Source organism: Carassius carassius, chromosome 26, assembly GCF_963082965.1.
Source record: "Carassius carassius chromosome 26, fCarCar2.1, whole genome shotgun sequence".
Taxonomy (NCBI): domain Eukaryota; kingdom Metazoa; phylum Chordata; class Actinopteri; order Cypriniformes; family Cyprinidae; genus Carassius; species Carassius carassius.
In genome coordinates, this window is record NC_081780.1 from 18,229,853 (window position 1) to 18,252,665 (window position 22,813).

General features: G+C 38.0%; 1 protein-coding gene across 1 annotated transcript in view; it reads left to right on the top strand.

Annotated features, from left to right (window-relative positions):
• The window catches only part of LOC132105930 (copine-8), a 116,196-nt gene that overhangs the window by 54,594 nt on the left and 38,789 nt on the right, over positions 1-22,813 (top strand). The window contains exons 5-6 of the mRNA XM_059511476.1: positions 9,590-9,629; positions 15,487-15,563. Of these exons, the coding sequence (XP_059367459.1) occupies positions 9,590-9,629; positions 15,487-15,563 (117 nt within the window). The remainder of the gene's footprint in view (positions 1-9,589; positions 9,630-15,486; positions 15,564-22,813) is intronic.

Below are 22,813 nucleotides of genomic sequence, written 5' to 3' on the forward strand. Positions count from 1 at the left end.
GTTTATTTATAAAGACAGCGCCTATTTAAAAATGTGTTTTGCCGATCTCGGAGACGGTGAGCTCCACGCGATCAGCGAGAGCTCAATCCTCATGTATCCACCGAGAGCAGCCTCACCTCGGCTAGACCTTTTGATGCAGCTGTTATTATGTTTAAATGAAAACGAAAGGAGGCAGAGGTGTTTGATATCCTATTTCGTTTTATTGTAAATATACAGTGAGGAAAATTGCAGTAGCCATGGTCAGCTGACTGAAGTTATCAAGTACGCTGCTTTTTGCAGATTTACCGAATTTGCGTCGTCGCGGACATCACACTCCCGAGTCGAATGCACAAAGTCTGAACTACCGAGGATGCACGTCCAAAATCAGTGTACTTTGTATTGAGAAACGCGCGCAGACCTATGTCACCAGTCTATTTGCCTAATCTTCCCGGTACTTTACACCACGGTGAAAACGCAGCAAGCAACAGGTCTGGGGGGAAAATAGTTCCGGTTGAAAAAAGTTCCCGGTACAAATGTTCCGGGTAATTTCGGTGGAAACGCAGCATTAGATGTATGTCACTAGCCCCTTTCACACTGCACGTTGGACCCGGCAAATTGCCGGAACATTGCCGGGTCGCCTTCTGTGTGAAAGCAAACACGTCCCAGGGTGGATTCTGGCATTGAATCCAGGTCGGGGACTGAGTAACATTGCCGGGTTCAATCCCGGGACGAGCGCTGTGTGAACAAAAGCCAGATCTAATGCCGTGTCGTGGTGATGATGCACATTTTTGCGCGACTCTTTTACTGGCTGTTTTGAAGGAAGATCAACGTTCGCAACAAAAAAATATGTGCAAACAGTAATGAAGCAGAGATCAATTAGTTCCTCACTTTCTGCGCTGACGCCGAGATCGTTCACCAGCTTCAGTGAAAACGTGATGTCACGTGTCATTACGGGACCTTTACGGGTTGTGTGTGAAAGCACGCACATATCCCGGGTAATCACTGGCAGTGTGAAAGTGCAAAATATAGTGTGATTGAATTGCACAAGTTCCCACTACTGGCAGAACCTTACAATGGGCTGAATTCGAATGTCATGAGTTCTTGATCACTTGAAATCTGCTATGGTGTTGATCTATTATTAACATTTTGTCAGTTGGGGTAGAGGTAAATTAAATGCAATCTGTGATGAAATTACAATCGTGTTCCATTATGGTATATGAAGCGGGATGAAGTGTACATACTGTATGAAATAGACTCACAAAAGGTTGAAGGTTTGTCTATATAAACATTCTTTGATCACTTCACAGAACACACTTCAAAAATGGCAGTGAGGATTCCCTTCGGGAAGTGTTTAGGCAGGATTTGTGACTGTGTGTCTAAAAGCTAAGTGGAATAGTGTTAGATCAGCTATGGAACTAGGGATCACTAGGACTGAATCCATCAGTCCATCACTGACCTATTTACACCATAGCAATTGACCCTTCACAGGGAGTTTGATTGAACTGAAAAATCATAATGCAAAATCTGCCATTTTTGTTCGACAAACAAACCAGACAGGGGGGTAGATTAACATTGGTGGAATTTAACTTGAAAAATTTGTGTGTATTGAGATCTTTCCACATTTTGAACAAGATACCTTCTGATGTTCATTCATGTTTATTTTGTACTATAACTAGTAAAAAGGAAGGGATGATCGGTTCATATTAGAGGTCGACCGATATATATTGGTCGGCCGATATATCGGGCCGATATTTGTCATTTTTAAATATATCGGCACTGGGCGATATCCATGTTTAGTAGTGCCGATTTAAAGTCAGGCACATCGGCGGGCAGCCCCGTGTTATTGGTGCGGTGGAAAGTGCAGCTGCCGCATGTAAAGGACCCCAAGCCAAAACTTGGAAGATTCAACAACAGTCCTGGGAGATAAAGGTAGTCAGAGAATTTCACTCTGTAAATGAGGTGGAGAAGTTGGCAGCTCTCACAAACACTGCAGCGTGATTGAGGGCTCCGTTACTCCGCCCGCTCACAGACAGCACCGTGCTTGGAGAGACAGCTGTCCTGGAGCTGCCCAGAACCATGAATGACATTTGTTCGAAAGCATGGTTTGATGCAGACAATAGCCAGGTTTCCATCCAACTCATTTGCATTTAGAGATGTCAATATTCAATAATTTCCATGATCGATCATTGTTTAAATTAACGATCAACTAATAACCTTAATGCTGCAAAATGCATCTGCAGCGGTATTATTATTATTTCCTCTTGGAAAAAAAGCTTTCTCACACAAATTAAAAGGGGTTTTAGTCTGAATAAAATGCTAGTAGCAGGACTGTAAAATGAATAGATGTGATTATGATCATTTGATAAAATGAAGAGAGCGTGCCATACGTTTGAGATCATTTTACTTTGATGACTGTTTCCCGTCAAGGAGACCGCTGAATGCACCTCTTTAAATGGTTTTGTGGTGCTCGTTGTTGTATTTTAAAACGCAATTGCAATGTTTTTAAATGACACTATAATATTAAAAATAAAATGATCCCAAACGTAACTGTTGTGCTTGTGGCTGTGCTGCGCAGTCAGTGAACCGCTTTTTTCACATCAAACATTTTATGCAAGTATTATGACCAGTACTTTATTTGATTCTGTTCTGCAAAATGTTCGATTTTGAATTTTTGCATTCCGCTAGGCCTATTTGTTTTAAAAAAATCTGGCATTTGTGATTTGTGCATTAGATCATGACAGTGCATGAGTGCTTGCATACGAGGACGAGCGAGCGCGTGTTTGGATGTATTTGTAGGTTATTGCTCACGTCTCGTTCTGCACATATCCAAATGTTTCCATATTCGCAATGAATCTGAATGTTAAACTATAACATTTTTTTTTTCATTTTATGTAAATTAGACGGAAAAGATTGTCCTCTTCACATGAGCAAAATCTTCCTTCTGGACCGGTATACTACGGTCTATTTAAACTGATCAGTGTAACCTTGTATATGTTTGGTTGTCTGTACTTTATTTTAATAATGAACAGACCGCAATGTAAATTTGAAATTATAATGCGCTTTAGATGTTCTGTGTCATTTATACTAAACACAAATGTTGCTGGTTGCTAGTGTGTTTGCAACACTACTATTATTTATTTTGTATATATTTTATTTTTTTTATTTTCAGTTTAATTGATTTTTATTTATAAAATTGTATTTCTTTTATTTAAATGTATATTTAAGTTTACATTTATGTTCCAACAAACATGAAAAATTCTGCTTGATAAATGCTCTAAAACTTATATATATTACCTGTTTTATATATTTAAAGTGTAACTAAACCCCTGCTCAGAGCCTGACTTGAAAAATGCTGAAAAGTGGGCACATCACAGCGGAGATAGAGGGGACGAACCTAGGGCGGGGCTGAGCGAGTGCGGCGTGATCCTGAGACTCGCAGTGACGGATTGATTGACAGCTGCTGTCAGAGACGCTAAAATGGAGAGTGACTGTAATGACGCAAGTAGCTTTGCAACAGAGCGATCATTTGAAGTAGAGGACCCCACTCCCCCACTTTTACCTGAAGTCGATGGTGTCGAGGTGTCTGTTCATATCAATTCGAGCCGCTGGCTCAAACTGCGGTCTTAACTCCCGCACCGCGTCGCTTTTCAGCGCGAGCTGTGTGGAGAAGCCCATTCCCACCTCCATTGCTTTGGAGAAGCAATCCCGTGTAAATTGCAGTTTGCACACTCGAGCTCTAGGCGGGAACTTGAGGTCTTCCAGGCCAAATGCATGCAACCACTGCTTGATTTTAAAGTCTGCTGGTAAACTATGCAGTCCAGCAGTGCTGTCGCAACCAGCAACACTACACACACCATCCTGACCACTGTACTAAATACAGATAAATCTACGCTAACTTGAAGATCTAAATAACTATATAATTGCTATGCTAAATAGATGCTATATTAGTCTATCCTGGTCATTACCAATACTCACAATTCCAGCTCCTGACTCACTACAGTGATTTTGATTGTTTTACCCTGCCAAGGGCACGGTAACTCGTACAGAGGGGCGTGGTGAGCTGGAAACTGCTTACGTCACCTGCCACCGCTTACGTCACCTGCCACCTCAACATCCAATAGGAAAAATCAACTGCAGTAGCCACCGTTCAACCTGAAGAGGGCAGCACTCACACGTTTTTACACCATATATTGTATAATTAAAACACTTTATACTCAAATGTCAAAAAAGTTTAAATCAATGCACAGCACTAATAAAGCCCCATTCTTACAGATCATTAACTAAAAAAAGTTGGTTTAGGGTCTAGTTACTCTTTAATACTTGGTCAGTTTATTGATTTGTTTGGTTAACTTTGGATACATTTTTTATTTTAATACCGATTCGAGAGATGTCAGTGCTCAATAAATGATGATAAGTTTAGAAATGTTGTGCATCCACTTATAATTAGTGTGACATTTTAGCGTTCAAATGAAGGGGAAAACTTCAAGATATCAGCCCTAAAAATCGGCAGCACATGTCGGCCATCGGCTGACCCTGACCTCTAAACATCGGCATCGGCTATAGGGCCACGACATATTACAGGGCCACAAAACTGTATTTGTTTTAATTTAAAAAAGTTTTGCACCAAGAGCTTGTAACAATCCTATGAGAAAGGAATACCCAATTAGCAATACCCAAGAAACCATCGGCAAAGCAACAAGTTAAAAATAATTCAGAACAGCCTAGTAACCACTTAGCAACAACCTGAAAACCATCACTACACTTTAGCATCAAAACATCAAAACAAGTTCTCTACAGGCAGCACCGCTTAATTTCTTTTATCAGGCTAATATAATCCCCCCCCCCATAGACAATGCCACAAAGCAGCCAACCTGTAGCTCTGTATTTTGATCTCACTTAATCTGAGCAAATGCTAGCATTAGCAATGCAGTTTATGATAAATGTGTTATGTTTCAGTGCTGCTCATTTGAATTCTGCCTGCGTGTTTGTGTGCGTTAGAATGACAGATTCCCATCAGCATCAGCATGTGTTGCTATAAATAGTAATGGGAGCGAGAAGCATAATGTGGTTTAGTCAGAGTGTGTAAATGGGAAGCTGTGTGTGTCGTTGCCTTCAGGGTCTGTTGAGTAGACCCCGTTACAATACGCTGTGATGGCTATGTCGAGCGTCTCTACATATGCACACATCATGTGTTTTCTGGCACTTGTTTCTCAGGGTAGGAGAGCAAGAGTGGTTGTTTGTGTTGTCCTTAAAGCAGAATTAATTAGTTGTGTTATATCTAATATTGAATCTAGTGTTGGATCGGTCAACAAAATCTTAAAACTATTTTCAGTTATAACAAAAGTAAATTTGTACTTAAATTTCAAACTAAACATGGATCTGTTAGTCAGTGTGGCAAACCATTTCCCATTTGGGAGAAAAAGACATGATTTTTATTTGCAGTTTCCTAACTGACTTTTGCACTTGATTTCTGGGAACAAGGAGCCCTTTTAATGTCAGTTTGGACAGTCTGAGATGGAAATTTCCAAGCACAGTTAGTGAGTGATTCAATTATGGTGAGTAAATAAATGATATAAAATCATGCACTAATTTGAGAAAAGAACATAACATAATAACCATTCATCACTTTACTTTAACAAACTTAGTTGATTGGGTATAAAATAATTCTTCTCTGAGTTACATAACTGCTTGATTTGACTCCATTTGTATGAACAACTGGACCTCAGTCTGGAAGCATTTCCATCCATTTCCAAGAATACAATAGACCATGCAAGTAAAGTACTCAGAATTCTGAAGATCAAACCAAGTGTAAATAAATGAATAATGAAATCATGGCAATAATCTGAGATATATCTATAGATATAGAGAGATTTAATTTTGAGAACATGATGTGAAAAACTGGACATCCACCCGAACTGTATGTCTAGAATGAAGAATCAATACAATATAGACCAATAGAACTTAAGATGTACTTAAGGTCAAGGTATAAACCAGATTTAATTTGATACAAATAAAAACAAGACTGAGGAAAACAAGGCACCTTAAACATCTGCTGCTTGTGCTTAACATATTTTTGGCACTACACATTGCCCAAAGGCTTATGAGAGACTTATTTACGGAGAAGATTCTGAGATAAAAGTGTATTTATTATTTGAAGAGCTTTCAGGCCTCAGTTTGGCTTATACCTAACACAGTATATCAAACTGAGAAGAATATTACGCTTGAGTGAACAAGGATGGTGGCAGCTTCACACTTTGGGGATGGACCTCTGTGGCAGGGTCTAGGGAAAACTCCAGGAAAGAAGGAAAAAATACATAGTGCTAAATACAGGAATCTCCTGAGACAAAGACCTAATGCATGTATGCAAGAGGATGGGGCTTAGAGTTCAGTTCATCTGCCCACAGGACAATTACCTCAAACATACTGAAACATGCGAAAGAACCATGTCCTTAAGTGCTTCACTTTAAGTCCAGATGTCACTCCAGATAATTATTTCTGGGTCCAGAACTGTCTTGAAGATAAAAGAGCACATTATTCCTGTGCTTTTCAATCTTCACTGGTACCTGTACGGTACAGAATTCTTTAAAAAGTATTGCTATTATGTCTTTAAAGTTTTGCATTTATTTATTTAATCAGTCTGTATCAATCTAATAGGTATCTGTGTTCAATTGATCAATTACACCTTGTGTTTTGCTTGAAATGCAAAAGTGATCAGGCCTTTTCTGTTGCAGCTCCAATGCTCCTGCGCTTAGTGTTTTTCAGAGTGCGCTAAAAATGCTTTGTAAGTTGTTGTGTGGTATGTGTCTTATTAGTTTATATCTTATTAGTTTGTCTTTTCCTCACCAACAAGCCATTTAAGATTTATTACATTTTGCATGTATATATATATTTCAATTTTTTTTTTTTTACGTTGGTCCATTTTGATCAAATGTTTTGTACAGAGACACAGCTAAATAAATTAAAGCAAAAACTAAATTAAATTTGCTCAAAATGCTGGTACTTCATTAAAGTCAACAAGTTTACCACTCTGCCAAAACCCCTCATTCCTGATGAGTTTCCCACTTTCCAGTAGCTCCCCCAAGAGTGTAAACTTGTTCCCTAGAGAAAGAGCAAATCTCAATTTCATCAGGTCTGGTTGTGTGCACTTCTTTGTATTTGAGTTTGAAAGCAGGCTTGTTTTTGTGTGTGTGTGTGTGTGTGTGTGTGTGTGTGTGTGTGTGTGTGTGTGTGTGTGTGTGTGTGTGTGTGTGTGTGTGTGTGTGTGTGTGTGTGTGTGTGTGTGTGTGTGTATGTGTGTGTGTATGTGTGTGTGCGCGCCAGTGTAAAGTCAGTGTCAATGTATGTTTTTGTTCCACTCTAGGGTCATGCAGTATTTATGAATGTGAAGACGTATAGCTGAATAGAACATCACGGTCCCTCATTCATACATTTAAAATGCCCAGACACATATAACCCAGTGCAGGTTATATGAAAGGGAATATCAAGAATTGGTTTTGAAATTTGTCAAATTTGAAAAGGAAAGTTAGTTATTATGCTTATCACACAGCTGGGTTTATATATGATTTGGCTGCCCCAGTTATGACAAAGAGATTAGAACTCCCATTTAAAAAAAAAAATGGTAAATCATGCATAAATATCAGACTAAATCATTTCAAATCTGTTGCTGTGTGACATTGCAGTCCTTTGCATAGAAATATTTTTAAAAAGAAGGATAATCACCCCTGTGAGATGGCTACAAACACAGCATTTTCAAAAAGGAGGCAGCAATCCCAGAATGCATTGGTCAGTGCAAAAACAAAAAACAAATAGCCACTTTCCTACATGTATAAATTCTAAACAGAAACTCTAAAGCAAGCTATGTGTGGAATAGGGCTGGACGATTATGGACTAAAATCAAAACCTAGTTTAATTGAACATTTTACTTCGATTACGATTAATGAACGATTATTTTGTTTCTGTTTTTTTTTTTTGCCCTCATAGTTCACTGACAAGGCTGGTACTGTAAACTGGGCCGTAGCTGGTTTTAGCGGGCCCCGGTGCAGGTTGTACCAGTGGGCCCTGTTTGAAAGTGTTTAATTTGTATGTTCGTTCTGTTTATTTGTTTGTGCTATTTACACAGTGTTTAAGTTTTTTTCAAGTTTGTAAGTGTCCAGGTACAGAAACCTGAATAATAGCATGTAAAATAGCACTGTAAAAATTAAACATACAGTCAAACCAAAATTTATTCAGACACCTTCAACATTTCTCACATTATCAGTTTATTTGCTATAGTTTAGAAATTGGTAATAAAATATGACAAGAACTCAAGATTTAAACTGTCAGAACAAATTAATCTTGATAATATCAGATAACTTTGATAGAAAGATATGTAATGGATTAGAATCAAACAAAACTTCAGACAACAGTCAATACTTTGTTGGCCAATTAATCAGCAATGATTAATTGTGTTCAGTCTGTGCTGTGAAACGGTTGCATTACCAATTCCGCAAAGGAGAGCTCAGTTCAGTGTTACCGTCTGTGAGACGTGGCTCTCTCTCTACGTGCGCACCGAGCACCACGCGCGAGTAACCAGCTGCTCAGTTCAGCTTTTCCGCGTCTTGTGTTTGAATGCTTTAAAGTTTTTTGAATGGTTAAATTGGCAAGTGGCAAGGCTTAATAACACGTGAAAATGATACGCTTTCATGACGACATGCAGCAGCTTTCTGTCAACTGTCTTGAACGTCTTTTTAGACTGGCCTCAGCCAGACGGTTGAGATCGACTCTTAAAGGTGGGATATTTTTTCCTATTGAAAGCGCAATCTAACATCATAGCTCACTATCAGCAGTTATTTTATCTATGTTCGTAACATTTTTTACAGATTATTGGTCGGTGTAAGAGATAAATAAAGATAAATTAGCACAGTACCAGTGAGTGATTGCGTGTGTGAATTAGTCATACTGTCTCTATATTATTGTGAAGCTGTGGGTTGTAAATAGCATAGTTCTAAGCTACTTTAGTAATAAATCACAGGACAGCGCTGAAAAAATAGTTTTTGCGTTCCTCTTTGTGCGCGATCTTCACAGCTACTGTTTATATGAGTGTTCGTGCCACAATGCAGCTGCGCGAACATGGGAGCTCGAAATAATACACATCCGATCGTCTAATCGCCAAACCATAAAACAAATACAACTGACAAAGTTTAGTGAAGATGCAAGGCTCACCGCTCGCGCGCCATCACTATGTGTTGAACCGGTGTTCAGCTCCCGTGTTTTGCTTTTCTGCCACTGGAGAGCGGAGGTCATGTGGCTACACACGCGGTAGTATGCTTTTAAGGGGGAAGTATTAGGATTTAAAAAAAACGAAATAACCGACATGGGAAAATTAAGTCGGTTAGAGGTTCTGAATTTCGGTTTCGATTACTTTTTCAATTAATCATCCAGCCCTAGTGTGGAATGAGTCAGTTCGTTTCAGGAGCTACAGTTAAAACTACATTCATCAAGGCATTCGGGGCCAGCTGGTAATTTGATATGATATAAGCAATAAATGCAAAAATGATGTATATACAAATGAAAAACTGGCTATTCTGGTTGTGTGTCCCTTCTCAATATGTCCTTCTCTTTTGTTTTTCAGGTATGATGTCGATTCCAAGAGCACCAACCTTTCAAAACATGTAAGTCTCAGAAATTGCTCCATGCTCCATTATAGACTCTATAAAGCAGTGGTTGTCAACCTGCAGGCTGTATGCGGCCTGTCATGAAGTCAAATGCGGCCCACTATGTTTTAAAATTCATTTTAGTTTTTACATTAAATTAAAAATGTACTAAACGAATATAAGCTATGATGTTTTTGTTATGAAAAATTATTGTGTTTTTCATATGTTATTTTCAGACATGAGCAGACCTGTACCCACATAATTAATGTTACGCATTTAACGATTACTTACAAGCGTACACTTTGGCAGAATTCAATAAAAAGAGTCATCAGCAGCCATTAGTTCGTAACACATACAGACAAGAATAGTCACAGTATCCGCAGTGAAGGTAGTAGAGTGCTGGACTTTTGGCATCAACTTTCGATTTGATCGATGTCTCTGCGTGACATCTGGAAAGAACCTCAGATTATTTCATTTGAAAGTGCTTTCCATATTTGGATCAACATAGGCTACATTTGTGAATGCACATTTTCTGCAGTGTTGCGCGTCTTACAGACTGCAAATTACAATTGCAACTTCATTGTGCAGTTACTCCTTTTGAGCAGAATTTCAGAAAATTGGTCAGCTCCAGACAGCATCAGGTGCTTTAATAATGGTTAGTAGGATTATTTATTTATTTAAATTAATTTAATCGATTAGATATCATAATATTTAAGCTATAATATTATAAATCTGGTTGGTTTGTATTGGTGACATAAATGTAAATGATATGCGTGCGGCCCTTTAGACTTGTACTTGGACCATAGTGCGGCCCAGTGAAAAAAAAGGTTGAGAACCACTGATATACACGCTTACCCTGATGACCACCTTTAGACTATCATGCCATCATACACACTCGTCCCATAGTAAAACCATCTTATAGTGCTTGTAATCAGCAGGTCTGTGTATATGAGAACAAAGAGGCAAATGTGGGTTAATAGAGACGCGTGATTTAGAGAAGCTCTCAAAGAGACGATGGCATGATTGAAGCTGTGTTTTGGTGCACAAGTGGGTCCCTGAGGTGTCATTTTACACACTGATGATGGGTTTTTAGTAAAAGATGCAAATTCACTACAGTGGTCCCATCTTTGCTTGTCATGGAATATGGCTGTAATTATTCTATGTCTTTATTTCTTTCATGCTCCTATCAAACAACCAATCAGCCAAAAATACCTGCAGCATGCCTGACATTAAGAGTCAGTTCACCCATCCTTTCATCCATTCATCCATACCCCCTCCCCATGAACTATATGGAGAAAAACAACTGTTTTTAAATCAATCAATCAATCAGCATCAACTTTGTAAATCAATCAGTTGATCCATCCATTTATCCTCCCAATATCAATCAGTCAGTAAATAAATTATTTAACCCATCTATCCATATATTCATCTATCCAGCCAGCCAATGTTAAATTAAAATATTACATTATTATTATTATTATTTTTGTAGATTAGTGTATTGATCTTCTGGACACCATCCTTTAAATGAGGAATTTCAAAACAATAATTACCATTTTGTGGCTCTTTAATGTGTTGTATCATGATGTATCACTGTAGTGCCTTAGTTCAAGCGGCACATGAACTAATCATGTTTTCAAAACTGTCACCCCCCCATTTTTTAAATAGGCATTAAAGTGCACTATCCAAACTAAAATTGCTGTAATTTATAAACACTTTGGAATATAAACATAAGGTTGGTCTCTTTTAAAGAAGAAAATTAGCAGATGTTGGCAAAAGTGAAATTGTTTTCAAAAAAGTTTAAAGCATGAAATAAACATGAATGAACAATACAAAGTATTTTATTTAAACCGCGGAAAGACGTCAATACACGCCATGTTTTCACGTTCAACTTCATCTTTGTTAATCTACTTTCCTGTCTGGTTTGTTTATCGGTCAAAATGGTGGATTTGGCAACAAACATGATTTCACAAGAGTAATTGAAAACACCCTCCTGTGACTCCAGTGAGCATGCAGGATCCATCCCTAAAAAACTTACAACCTCAAAATTATCTAACAAATCAGACACAGTCCCTCCTGGTGCTTTACTCCCTCCCTTAGTCACTTATAAATCAATATGCTGTATCCCTCTTTCCCCCTGACTTGGAAAGACAAACACTGCTTGTCCACTCCCAAAGGGAATTGTGCATAAAACCATTATAGGATGTGTTGAAAGGCAAAAAGCGACTATGTGCTCAGGTGAAAATTAAGAGAAGAGGCAGCAGGGAGAAAACCATGCATAGAGAGACCAAGAAAGAAACAGTGAGAGATAGATGGAGAAAGAAAGAGGAAGAGAAGGAGGTCTTCATGGAGTTGAAGGCAATAATAAAGATAGATCATTCATATTCATCTTTAATAATACAAGTTGAGAGTTTAGTCGCCAGCAGTTATTAGAGAAGCAGTAGAACAAGTGCTCATGGGATTGTCCTTCAGTGAAAAAGAAGCCTCTCATAAATTACTGAGGATGAACTCAGAGAGCAAAAACTAGTGTCTAAATTAGTGACATTTACATTGGAGGAAAAAAAAAAGTTATCCCGAAAAATAATTTATTTATTTCTCCATGAAACAATCACGCTGCTCTTTTACATATGAAAAAATAATATAGATCAAAAAGAGAAAAAAGCAAATAAGTATCGTACAAAAATATTGCACTCATTCACTGTATTCAAATCGTTCTGAAAACACTGACATTCTTCCCCTCTGCCATATCACTCAAATCTTATTTACATTCTCTTATCCAAAATTGCTGTGTCACATTTGGTTACAAGACATGTGAGAACTAATGCAACATAAATGTCAAACATGACACTATACTTTTTCACACCATTCAGGCTGGAAACAGCCCAATCAGTTTACAACCCGAATTCCGGAAAAGTTGGGACGTTTTTTAAATTTTAATAAAATGAAAACTAAAAGACTTTCAAATCACATGAGCCAATATTTTATTCACAATAGAACATAGATAACATAGCAAATGTTTAAACTGAGAAAGTTTACAATTTTATGCACAAAATGAGCTCATTTCAATTTTGATTTCTGCTACAGGTCTCAAAATAGTTGGGACGGGACATGTTTACCATGGTGTAGCATCTCCTTTTCTTTTCAAAACAGTTTTAAGATGTCTGGGCATTGAGGCTATGAGTTGCTGGAGTTTTGCTGTTGGAATTTGGTCCCATTCTTGCCTTATATAGATTTCCAGCTGCTGAAGAGTTTGTGGTTGTCTTTGACGTATTTTTCGTTTAATGATGCACCAAATGTTCTCTATAGGTGAAAGATCTGGACTGCAGGCAGGCCAGGTTAGCACCCGGACTCTTCTACGACGAAGCCATGCTGTTGTTATAGCTGCAGTATGTGGTTTTGCATTGTCCTGCTGAAAAAAACAAGGCCTTCCCTGAAATAGACGATGTTTGGAGGGAAGCATATGTTGCTTTAAAACCTTTATATACCTTTCAGCATTCACAGAGCCTTCCAAAACATGCAAGCTGCCCATACCATATGCACTTATGCACCCCCATACCATCAGAGATGCTGGCTTTTGAACTGAACGCTGATAACATGCTGGAAGGTCTCCCTCCTCTTTAGCCCGGAGGACACGCCGTCCGTGATTTCCAACAAGAATGTCAAATTTGGACTCGTCTGACCATAAAACACTATTCCACTTTGAAATAGTCCATTTTAAATGAGCCTTGGCCCACAGGACACAATGGCGCTTCTGGACCATGTTCACATATGGCTTCCTTTTTGCATGATAGAGCTTTAGTTGGCATCTGCTGATGGCACGGCGGATTGAGTTTACCGACAGTGGTTTCTGAAAGTATTCCTGGGCCCATTTAGTAATGTCATTGACACAATCATGCCGATGAGTGATGCAGTGTCGTCTGAGACCCCGAAGACCACGGGCATCCAATAAAGGTCTCCGGCCTTGTCCCTTACGCACAGAGATTTCTCCAGTTTCTCTGAATCTTTTGATGATGTTATGCACTGTAGATGATGAGATTTGCAAAGCCTTTGCAATTTGACGTTGAGGAACATTGTTTTTAAAGTTTTCCACAATTTTTTTATGCAGTCTTTCACAGATTGGAGAGCCTCTGCCCATCTTTACTTCTGAGAGACTCTGATTCTCTAAGACAAAGCTTTTATAGCTAATCATGTTACAGACCTGATATCAATTAACTTAATTAATCACTAGATGTTCTCCCAGCTGAATCTTTTCAAAACTGCTTGCTTTTTTAGCCATTTGTTGCCCCCGTGCCAACTTTTTTGAGACCTGTAGCAGGCATTAAATTTTAAATGAGCTAATTAAGTGGATAAAAGTGTAAAATTTCTCAGTTTAAACATTTGCTATGTTATCTATGTTCTATTGTGAATAAAATATTGGCTCATGTGATTTGAAATTCCTTTAGTTTTCATTTTATTAAAATTTAAAAAACGTCCCAACTTTTCCGGAATTCGGGTTGTAGTTAATTTTTACTAAATATTTATTTATTATAAGTAAATAATCTAGCTAGACCTGTTGCCCTTATGATTATGAAATTATTTTGTCCACCCTATCAACTTGGCATCACAGGAAGTGCACTTCTTTGGATTGAGTCAGGGGGAGATGCTTCAAGGTTTGTTGAAGGGGAAAACTCAGAATTACATGAAGTAATCCCTGGGGTGCCTCAGGGTTCAGTGATCGCCCCCCTTCTCTTCTTGATAAATCCAAACCTTTAAAGCAATATATTTCGCTTTTTAAACTTAAAATATTCATTTTAAAATCATTATAATGGTACATTTTGATGGCTATTGACTGTAATTACCACAGAGATACAGTATACTTATCAGAATCAGAATGAGCTTTATGCCAGTTAGGTTTACACATATGAGGAATTTGTTTTCATTACAGAAGCTTCCACAGTGCAACAGATTGACAGCGACAGAACAAAACCACAGATAAAAAAAAGAAAAGAAAAAAAAGCACATAAGGACTTACAATGTACAAATTTACAATTTTATGTGCAGGTATATTCCAATAGACAGTTTTGTATGTACAGGTAAATTATGTGCAAATTTGAAGTGTAGACTAAGTGTGTGTGTCATATAAAAAAGTGTGTGTGTCATATAAATAAGTGTATGAGTGTATAAATAGTGTTGTGTGTTCCACAGTTATTGTCAAGTGTTCATGAGATGGATTGCCTGAGGGAAGAAACTGTGAAGTCAAAAAAAAAAAAAAAAACACCAACAAAAAACCATACAATTCATTTAATGGTTTTGGCAAGGCCACTTTATTCTTGTGAAAATAAATCTTAATGCTACGTAGAGAATTATGTGTTTCCAACTGTGACAATGGTCTGGGAGGCTTATTTTCTGCTTCAGCATAGCAGTGCCTTGGAGGGCAAGGTCCAAAAAGAAAAGATTTACTGAGTCTACTGTAAAAGAATTTAAACTGGCTTGAACCAATCCCAAACCTGAGTTCAACTGACCACCTTAATGATCCATTGGAACACTGACTGCGAGTCAGACCCCATCGCCATGGACCAAATCCCCACAGTCATGTTCCAACACCTACTGGAAAGCTTCCCATATGGGGAGGGCCAACTTATTATAAATGCCTATGATTTTGAAATTAAAAGCTGAAGAATCATACAGAGCTGTGGGGTTTTGGTGACGACATAATTTTGTCCATATTGTGCACTGTAGTTGATAAATCAAAGCTTATTTTTGCTCTGACCCAGGGATTACAGATACAGTTGAATAAATCTCAGATATACTATAAATAGACAACTTGAAATACTGACCTTTCGTCTTGCCATGTTGAAAAATGCCACCCAGTCCACTTTAATGTTCTCTCTCATTGCAGGATTTCCTTGGCCAGGCCTGTTGTACGTTGGGAGAGGTGGTGGGATCATTGGGTGGTCGTATGGAGAAGGCTCTTGGGTAAGAACTCCTCTATTTGGCTTCTTCTCTCCATTTATAAAGCTTGCATCCTTCCAGTGTGATAGATCATTGGTTTTCAACTATAGTTCTGGGGACACACTCCTCTGCACATTTTTTATGTCTTTCTTTTTTTAACACACCTGATTCTGATAATCAGCTTGCTATGAGAGAGCACTATGAACTTCACAGAGTGTGTCAGATAAGGAAGATATACAAAATGTGCCGAGCTGTCTGTGGGACCCAGAATGGGAGTTGAGAATCACTGTGAAAGAACCCATTCTCATTTATCATCCAGCAACTTTGCCAATGGTCTGCCAGTTTGGTAGAAAATGATAAGGAATTCTAATACATTTGTAACTGTTTAATGACAAATGAACATTCTCGTTTGTCATTAAACATTTTGTTTTGGGCATGTGTTGTTCAAGAACTGATTATTATGTAAATGTTTCTAAATATTTAATTTCATGTTTTAATTCTCACACTGTTTTAAATAACCAAAAGTGTTTTTTGAGAAACTGCCATTCTTAGCTAATCTGAAACCAGTTTGATATTTAATGCAGTTAAAGCTTGTTAAAATACAGTTCAAATTTACATTTACATGTATTCATTAAGCAGATGATTTTATCCTAAGAGACTTACATTTGAGGAATACAATAAGTGATTCATCATAAAAAGGCAAATAAACAAAGGAAATGCTCATGATACAAAGTGTAAGACATTGTTCAGATTAGTACAAGCTAGGCTGGGGATTAAAGAAAGAGAAAGCAAAGTTTTTTTAATTTTAATTATTATTATTTGCAGTCAGATGTTGACAAAATAGATACGTTTTTAGCTGTCGCTTGAAAATTGTCAGGGATTCAGCATTCGGGATGGGGGAAGGAAGATCATTCCACCAGCCAGGAACAGTGAAAGAAAATGTTCTGGAAAGTGATTTTGTGCCTCTCTGTGGTGGTACCACAAGGCAGTGCTCACTTGTGAATCTCAGGCTTCTGGAGGTGATGTAGTTATGTAATACTGAATGGACATAGGAGGATGCTGATCCAGAGGCTGTTCTATATGCAAGCATCAATATCTTGATCTTGATGCCAGCCGCAACCAGTAGCAAGTGCAGGGAGAGAAAGAGAGGTGTGAAATGGGCCCTTTTGGGCTTGCTAAAGACCAGTTTTGCTGCTGCATTCTGAATCATTTGTAGTTGTTAGCGCATGATGAAAGTCTAGCCAGAAGAGGACTGGAGTATTCCAGCCTAGAAATGACGAAGGCCTGGACCAGAAGTTGTGCAGCATGCTCTGGCCTAATCTTTCAGATGTTCTGTAATGCAAACCTGGAAGATTGAGCAGTTTTTGCAATGTGTTCTTTGAAAGTCAGCTGGTCATCAAAGATTACACCAAAATTTCTGACCAAATTTGATGAGGTAATTGTTGATGAACCTAGCTGGATGGTGAAATCAGTCTGTAGATTTGGAATGACATGGAAGACAAAAGGCTAAGTCTTTGTCAGGTTGAGCTGTAGGTGATGTTCCTTCATCCATACCAAGATGTTCGCCAGGCAGCCTGAGATCCATGCAGCTACCGTTGGATCCTCTGGTTGAAATGAAAAATAGAGCTGTGTGTCATCAACATAGCAATGAAAGGAGAAACCATGTGCCAGTATGATGGAGGGGGTCCAAGAACTGATCCCTGAGGAACCCAGTGACCAGTTGATGTGCTTTGGATACCTCCCCTAAAAGACCTACCTGCTAGATAGGATTCAAACCAGCAAAGTGATGCCCAGTGATGAGAGGGTGGACAGGAGAATCTGATGATTCACATTGTCAAAAGTGACAAGTAGATCCAGCAGACTGATGATTTGGAATCAGGTTTTGCAATCCGCAAGGCTTCAGTGACTGACAGTAGTACATCCTCAGTTGTATGTCCACTTCTGAAATCTGACTTGTTAACGTCCAGTTGGTTATTTTGTGAAATAATAATGTTGCCATACTTTGTACATTGCAATAAAACACAGTACAAATGTTCCTTTGCAGTATGTATATAATGAAAGGAATGCTGGGAAATCATCAGGGGATTATAGCTGAGCAAACTGTGACACTGTAAGAAGTTTGTGTGTTTAGTTCAGGGTATAAAGTTAACATCGACTAATGAGCTGCTGCTCACTATTGCTGCTCTTTAGTCTGACTCTGCTCATTAAAGTCTTTATTCCACCTCATCTGCACAAGCAAACCTTTGAGCTTCCTGTATCCTTCCCATCAAGGTTGTATTGTCACTCAGCACCTGATTTTTCTCAGGTTACTTTCTGAGTCTACTTTATTGTACCTCAGTGCTTCCTCATGAAGGGAGGTAAACGCCTGCCTCACATACATTTCTCTGTGCTTTGGATATCAAAGCAGACTCATTAGATTGCCAGTGGGAGTTCAATGTCTCGCTGCATCTGGGGGACCCTGCACTGTTGCTCCATTAGCTAAGCAGAACAGAATGCCAGCACGCTCATTACATCCAGCTAAAGACAGACCACTGCTTCTGTTCAAGAAAATGAAGAACAAGGTGATTTGTGGTTTGTCTGTCCATTTACATTTATGCATTTAACATATCCTTTTATCCAAAGCGATTTACAGTGCATTCAGGCTACACATTTTATTTTATTTTTTTTACCAGAATGTGTGTTCCCTGGAAATTGAACACACAAACTTTTGTGCTGCTAATGCAATGCTCTACCACTGAGCCACAAACAGCCATCCCTGCTGTTTGGAGTACTTGTAGCTTTGGTTATACTTGCCACTAATAATATATGTGACCTGAGAGGAATATGTAAATGGCAAAGCTGTCTATTTAGAGAACATTATGTAAAATGTTTGTCTAAATGTTACTTTAGACGTCTCACACATTGCTGTGGCATGCAAACAATTTACAAAAGGGATTATGAATATTAAACGGCAATCTAATACACTATGTATAAAAAAACATTATATTATTAAATATTTAAATTAATATTAATTTATTAATATCCATGCAACCATGCAAAGAACAAGCAATTTGGATAATGGATAGTTGTGAATGAATTTAAATTAATATTAGTTATTTCATAAACTGTAATTGATTGATTGATTGATAGATTGATTGTGTTAAATTATAAATTACATTAATAACATTGCTATTATTTGTATTGTTAATATAGCTTTTTAAACATAATTTAACAGATTTGTGTCAGAATGTGGATTCGATTAAACGATACTGTTCACCCAAAAGTGAAAATTCTATTAAAGTTCACTTACCTTCACAAACCACACATTTTCAGATATGTTTCGTTAGAATTATTGGGTGTTTATATTTAGTTTTTTTGTTTCAGTGAATTTTCACCAGTAGCTATTCATTTCAACAGGAATATATGTGAGTTGTCTTACTAAATTCTGCTTGGTTTGAAAGTGACTTCTGCATGAGCTGTAGCAATAGACTGGTCTTTTTCGACTGTGAAATTTATCAAATATTTTGCTAATGTGACCTCACATTTACAGTTAGGGTTTTGTAGTAGCTATAGTAACCGTGACACTTACAGTCTCTCAGCAAACCTGGTTTATATATGGATAACTGTACTATAATAACAAGGGTTACAAAAGCTGTTTTGGAGGCAATAAATCATGGCGAAACCCCACACCTGCGTCTGAGGCCTGATGGGGGGGACCTTTAACAACCCTGATGACTGTTAATTACAGCTAATTACACAGTTCAATCACCCTGCCAATCGTGTTTGGGAGACGCTGCATGAAGGGAAAAAATGATGCTATTTCGAGCGGGGTTAGTGGAGTGCTTGGTTTGTGTCTTGTGAGATGCACTATTCTGTTCCTAATGTCTGCTTGAATAGTCTGTTGAATGACTTTGGAGATCAATCTAAAAGAGTATAACACTGTAACGATATCAACCTTCATATTCATCCGGAAGAAGGAGGCGGGAACCGGCGGACAATCAAAAACATTTTAATAACAAAATAAACACAAAACAGCGCACCAGCCCCTCACGGACGACTGGTGCGCATAAAATAAAAACCAAAACACAACTAAAAGCCCAGGCCTGGTCCTCTCTCGTCCTTCACTGTCGTCGCTCCAGTTTTATATCCTTCCATCTCCTCCATGGGCCTCGAGACCGGTGGGACGAACAGGTGTAGTTCATCTCCAATCACTCCCCCGGCCTCGCTCCCATGTCCCTCGGCCCCGCCCCACTCGTCACAAACACATTAGCACTTCTATATATCCCTGTGTGTGGGAGGCAAGTGTTTGCAGAGAGCAATACATGCATGTCTGACGTGATATAGGAGATATGAGTGATCTCACTTATATCGATATTGCTTCTATCACATGAGATTGCACTGTTAGAGTGATCTCAGAATGAGAAAACTACAGACGGATCAGTTGGAATGGATGAAGCTGAAAATGCACCATAAAATAACTTCTGTGTCATTAATAACAATGAGATCTCTCCACCGCTGAACTCAAGTGCTCTTACCTCAGCACCCATGCTGAAGTGCACTCATTAAAGCCCAATGGACCATGCCACCCAGCAACTCAATGTGAAGGCTTTCCATGGAAATTATGATATCAGTACAAATGCTGTTGAAAGCAATTAAGCATATAACATGTTAAAGAGTGTCATGATATTTAGACTCACTTTGCTTCATATGGAGAGTTACACCACAAACAGCTGCAGTACACTTTGATGGTATTTTTATAGGGTAGTGGTTTGAAGTTCTTCCACTTTTGGATGCAATTTTTTTTTTAGCAAAACATATTTTAGTGCAGCCGCTTTTTCAATGAAGTCTGAGAAATCTAATGAATGCTCGCTTGCGGTCTGGACATGCCTTTTTGTAGTGTTATGGTTCCTCTCAGAGCTGGTTTGATCCATGACTTACCTCTCTTCATTCTTTAATATGAAGAAATTGAATGTAAAAAAAAAAAAAACTTCCAAATCTTCATTAAAAAAGGAGGTGGTTGCGCTCTAAACATCAAATATGTTCTTATTGGCTGTGATTTTGTTTTCAGTGTGGACAGACAACAGTCACTGAAAATGTGACACAAATGTGTGTGGCACACAGCCAAGAAGCTCTGGAGAGAATCATAGTTTGAGTAATGAGATAAATCAATGCGAATAATGACCATTTGACTATCGTATCGTTTCTTTCTAATAATATGAAATATGAAGGTCCATTTCTTAAATGCGTTTCTATAAAAAAAACATTAAGAAAAAAGAAGTGACACTTTACCATGTGCTTGTAATTATACTTATTTCATTCAGGTCTCTGTCAACCAAGGGGAGATAATTACACACGCGCAGACCAAAAAAACTAAAAAAAAACATCCATTTCACTGCTGTGTCGCCAGTACTTAATTACCTTGCGCACTCAAGATGCTGATTGCAAATGCATGCATCTTGATTGGGATTTACAGGAGGGACTAAATGTCAAAAACAAAAAGGTAGAATGGAGGCATTTCTTCATGTGTTTGATACAGAAAAATCTATTCTGAAGCATCCTGGATGTTCTTGGATGAGACTTGAAAATGTAATATTAAAACAATGTTATTTGTCACATAGTTTATCACGCATCTTTGTTTCCCAACTGTTTTTGTCTAAGGCATTTTAAGACACCAAATAGTTTTCTCTATTAACAAACCATTAACTACGACTTTTGCCTCAATAAACTGCTAATTTGCTGCTATATATATGTATATATATATATATAAATATATATATATATATATAGAGAGAGAGAGAGAGAGAGAGAGAGTCGGACTCGTAACCCAAAGGTTGTGAGTTCAAGTCTCAGGTCTTGTAGAATTGTAGGTGGGGGGGAGTGAATGTACAGCGCTCTTTCCCACCTTAAATACCACAACTGAGGTGCCCTTGAGCAAGGCACCAAACCACCTACAGCTCCCTGGGCGCTACAACAAAAATCACAAAAAATGGCTGCCCACTGCACCGAATGTGTGTTCATTCCTCTGTGTGTGCATTTAGGATGAGTTAAATCCAGAGCGCTAATTCTGAGTATGGGCCACCATACATGTCACATGTCACTTCACTTTCACTTTTCACTTTCACAAAAGTCATCACTTCCAAAATGAGTTCAACAGGTAATCTTGTTAATGCTTTAAATTAATTACAGCAATAAAATAAAATTTCATCATGAACATGAAAATGTGCAATATCAGACTAGACCACAGAAAGTCCAAAATGACATTTCCCTTACATTCAACTTCCAAAAGTGCATTCATCTTTGAAATGTTACAGAAATTTATTTGAGGAGTGCTATGTGCTGTAATAACAAAAACATAAATGGCATCATTTAAAACACTAACACTTACAAGCTATGCAATATTGCGTTCATAATTGAATAATCAAATGCGATTCATCTAAGGAACGTGATATAGCGCAGCTTGTCAGTGATCTATGGCTCTGTGTATTAAATGTCACTCCATCTAAAAGCAAGTGATAGAGATCTAACTATACTATTGATCACCGAACCGGCTTTACTGACGAGATTCGAATGAAAGTCACATGCAATTTATCGTGCAGCCCTTGTTAGTTGATCACAAAGTACAAATAGATAATTGAATAATTGAATTGATAGCCTGAATGCACTGTAAGTCGCTTTAGATAAAAGTGTCTGCTAAATGCATAAATTTAATTTTAATGTAATTTAAATAGAGAAGAGTAAAACTAAGATGCGGAGTGTATTCAAAGCATCGCCATTACCATCTATAGTGTGTGGAATGGTGTGCTGTGATTGGTTGTTACCATTTACAGTGCGTGGAATGGTGCGCTGTGATTGGTTGAGCGGATACATCGCATTCTGCAAAAAAGGGAGACTGGCGCTTGTCGCGGTTTGGAAAAAAATTGAGAAAACATGACCTAAAAACTCTCACATGTTGCGTATAATTCAATATTGACTTTTCAATACCGACCAGAAACAATACTGATTTTGGCAGAATTTATTTTTTATATATATATAATATATATATATACCTACATATATATACTCCCTCCAAAAGTATTGGAACAGTTAGTTCTATTTCTTTATTTTTGCTGTTGGACATCAAAAGATGAATAAGAGACAAGAGATCAACATTTCAGCTTTTATTTACAGGTATTTTTTTATTAAGTGAAAGGTTTTAGACTGGCCGAGTCAATCTCCAGACTTAAAATCTATAGAGTATGCATTTTACCTGCTGAAAAAGAAACTGAAGGGAGTAACCCCCCAAAACTGAAAGAAGC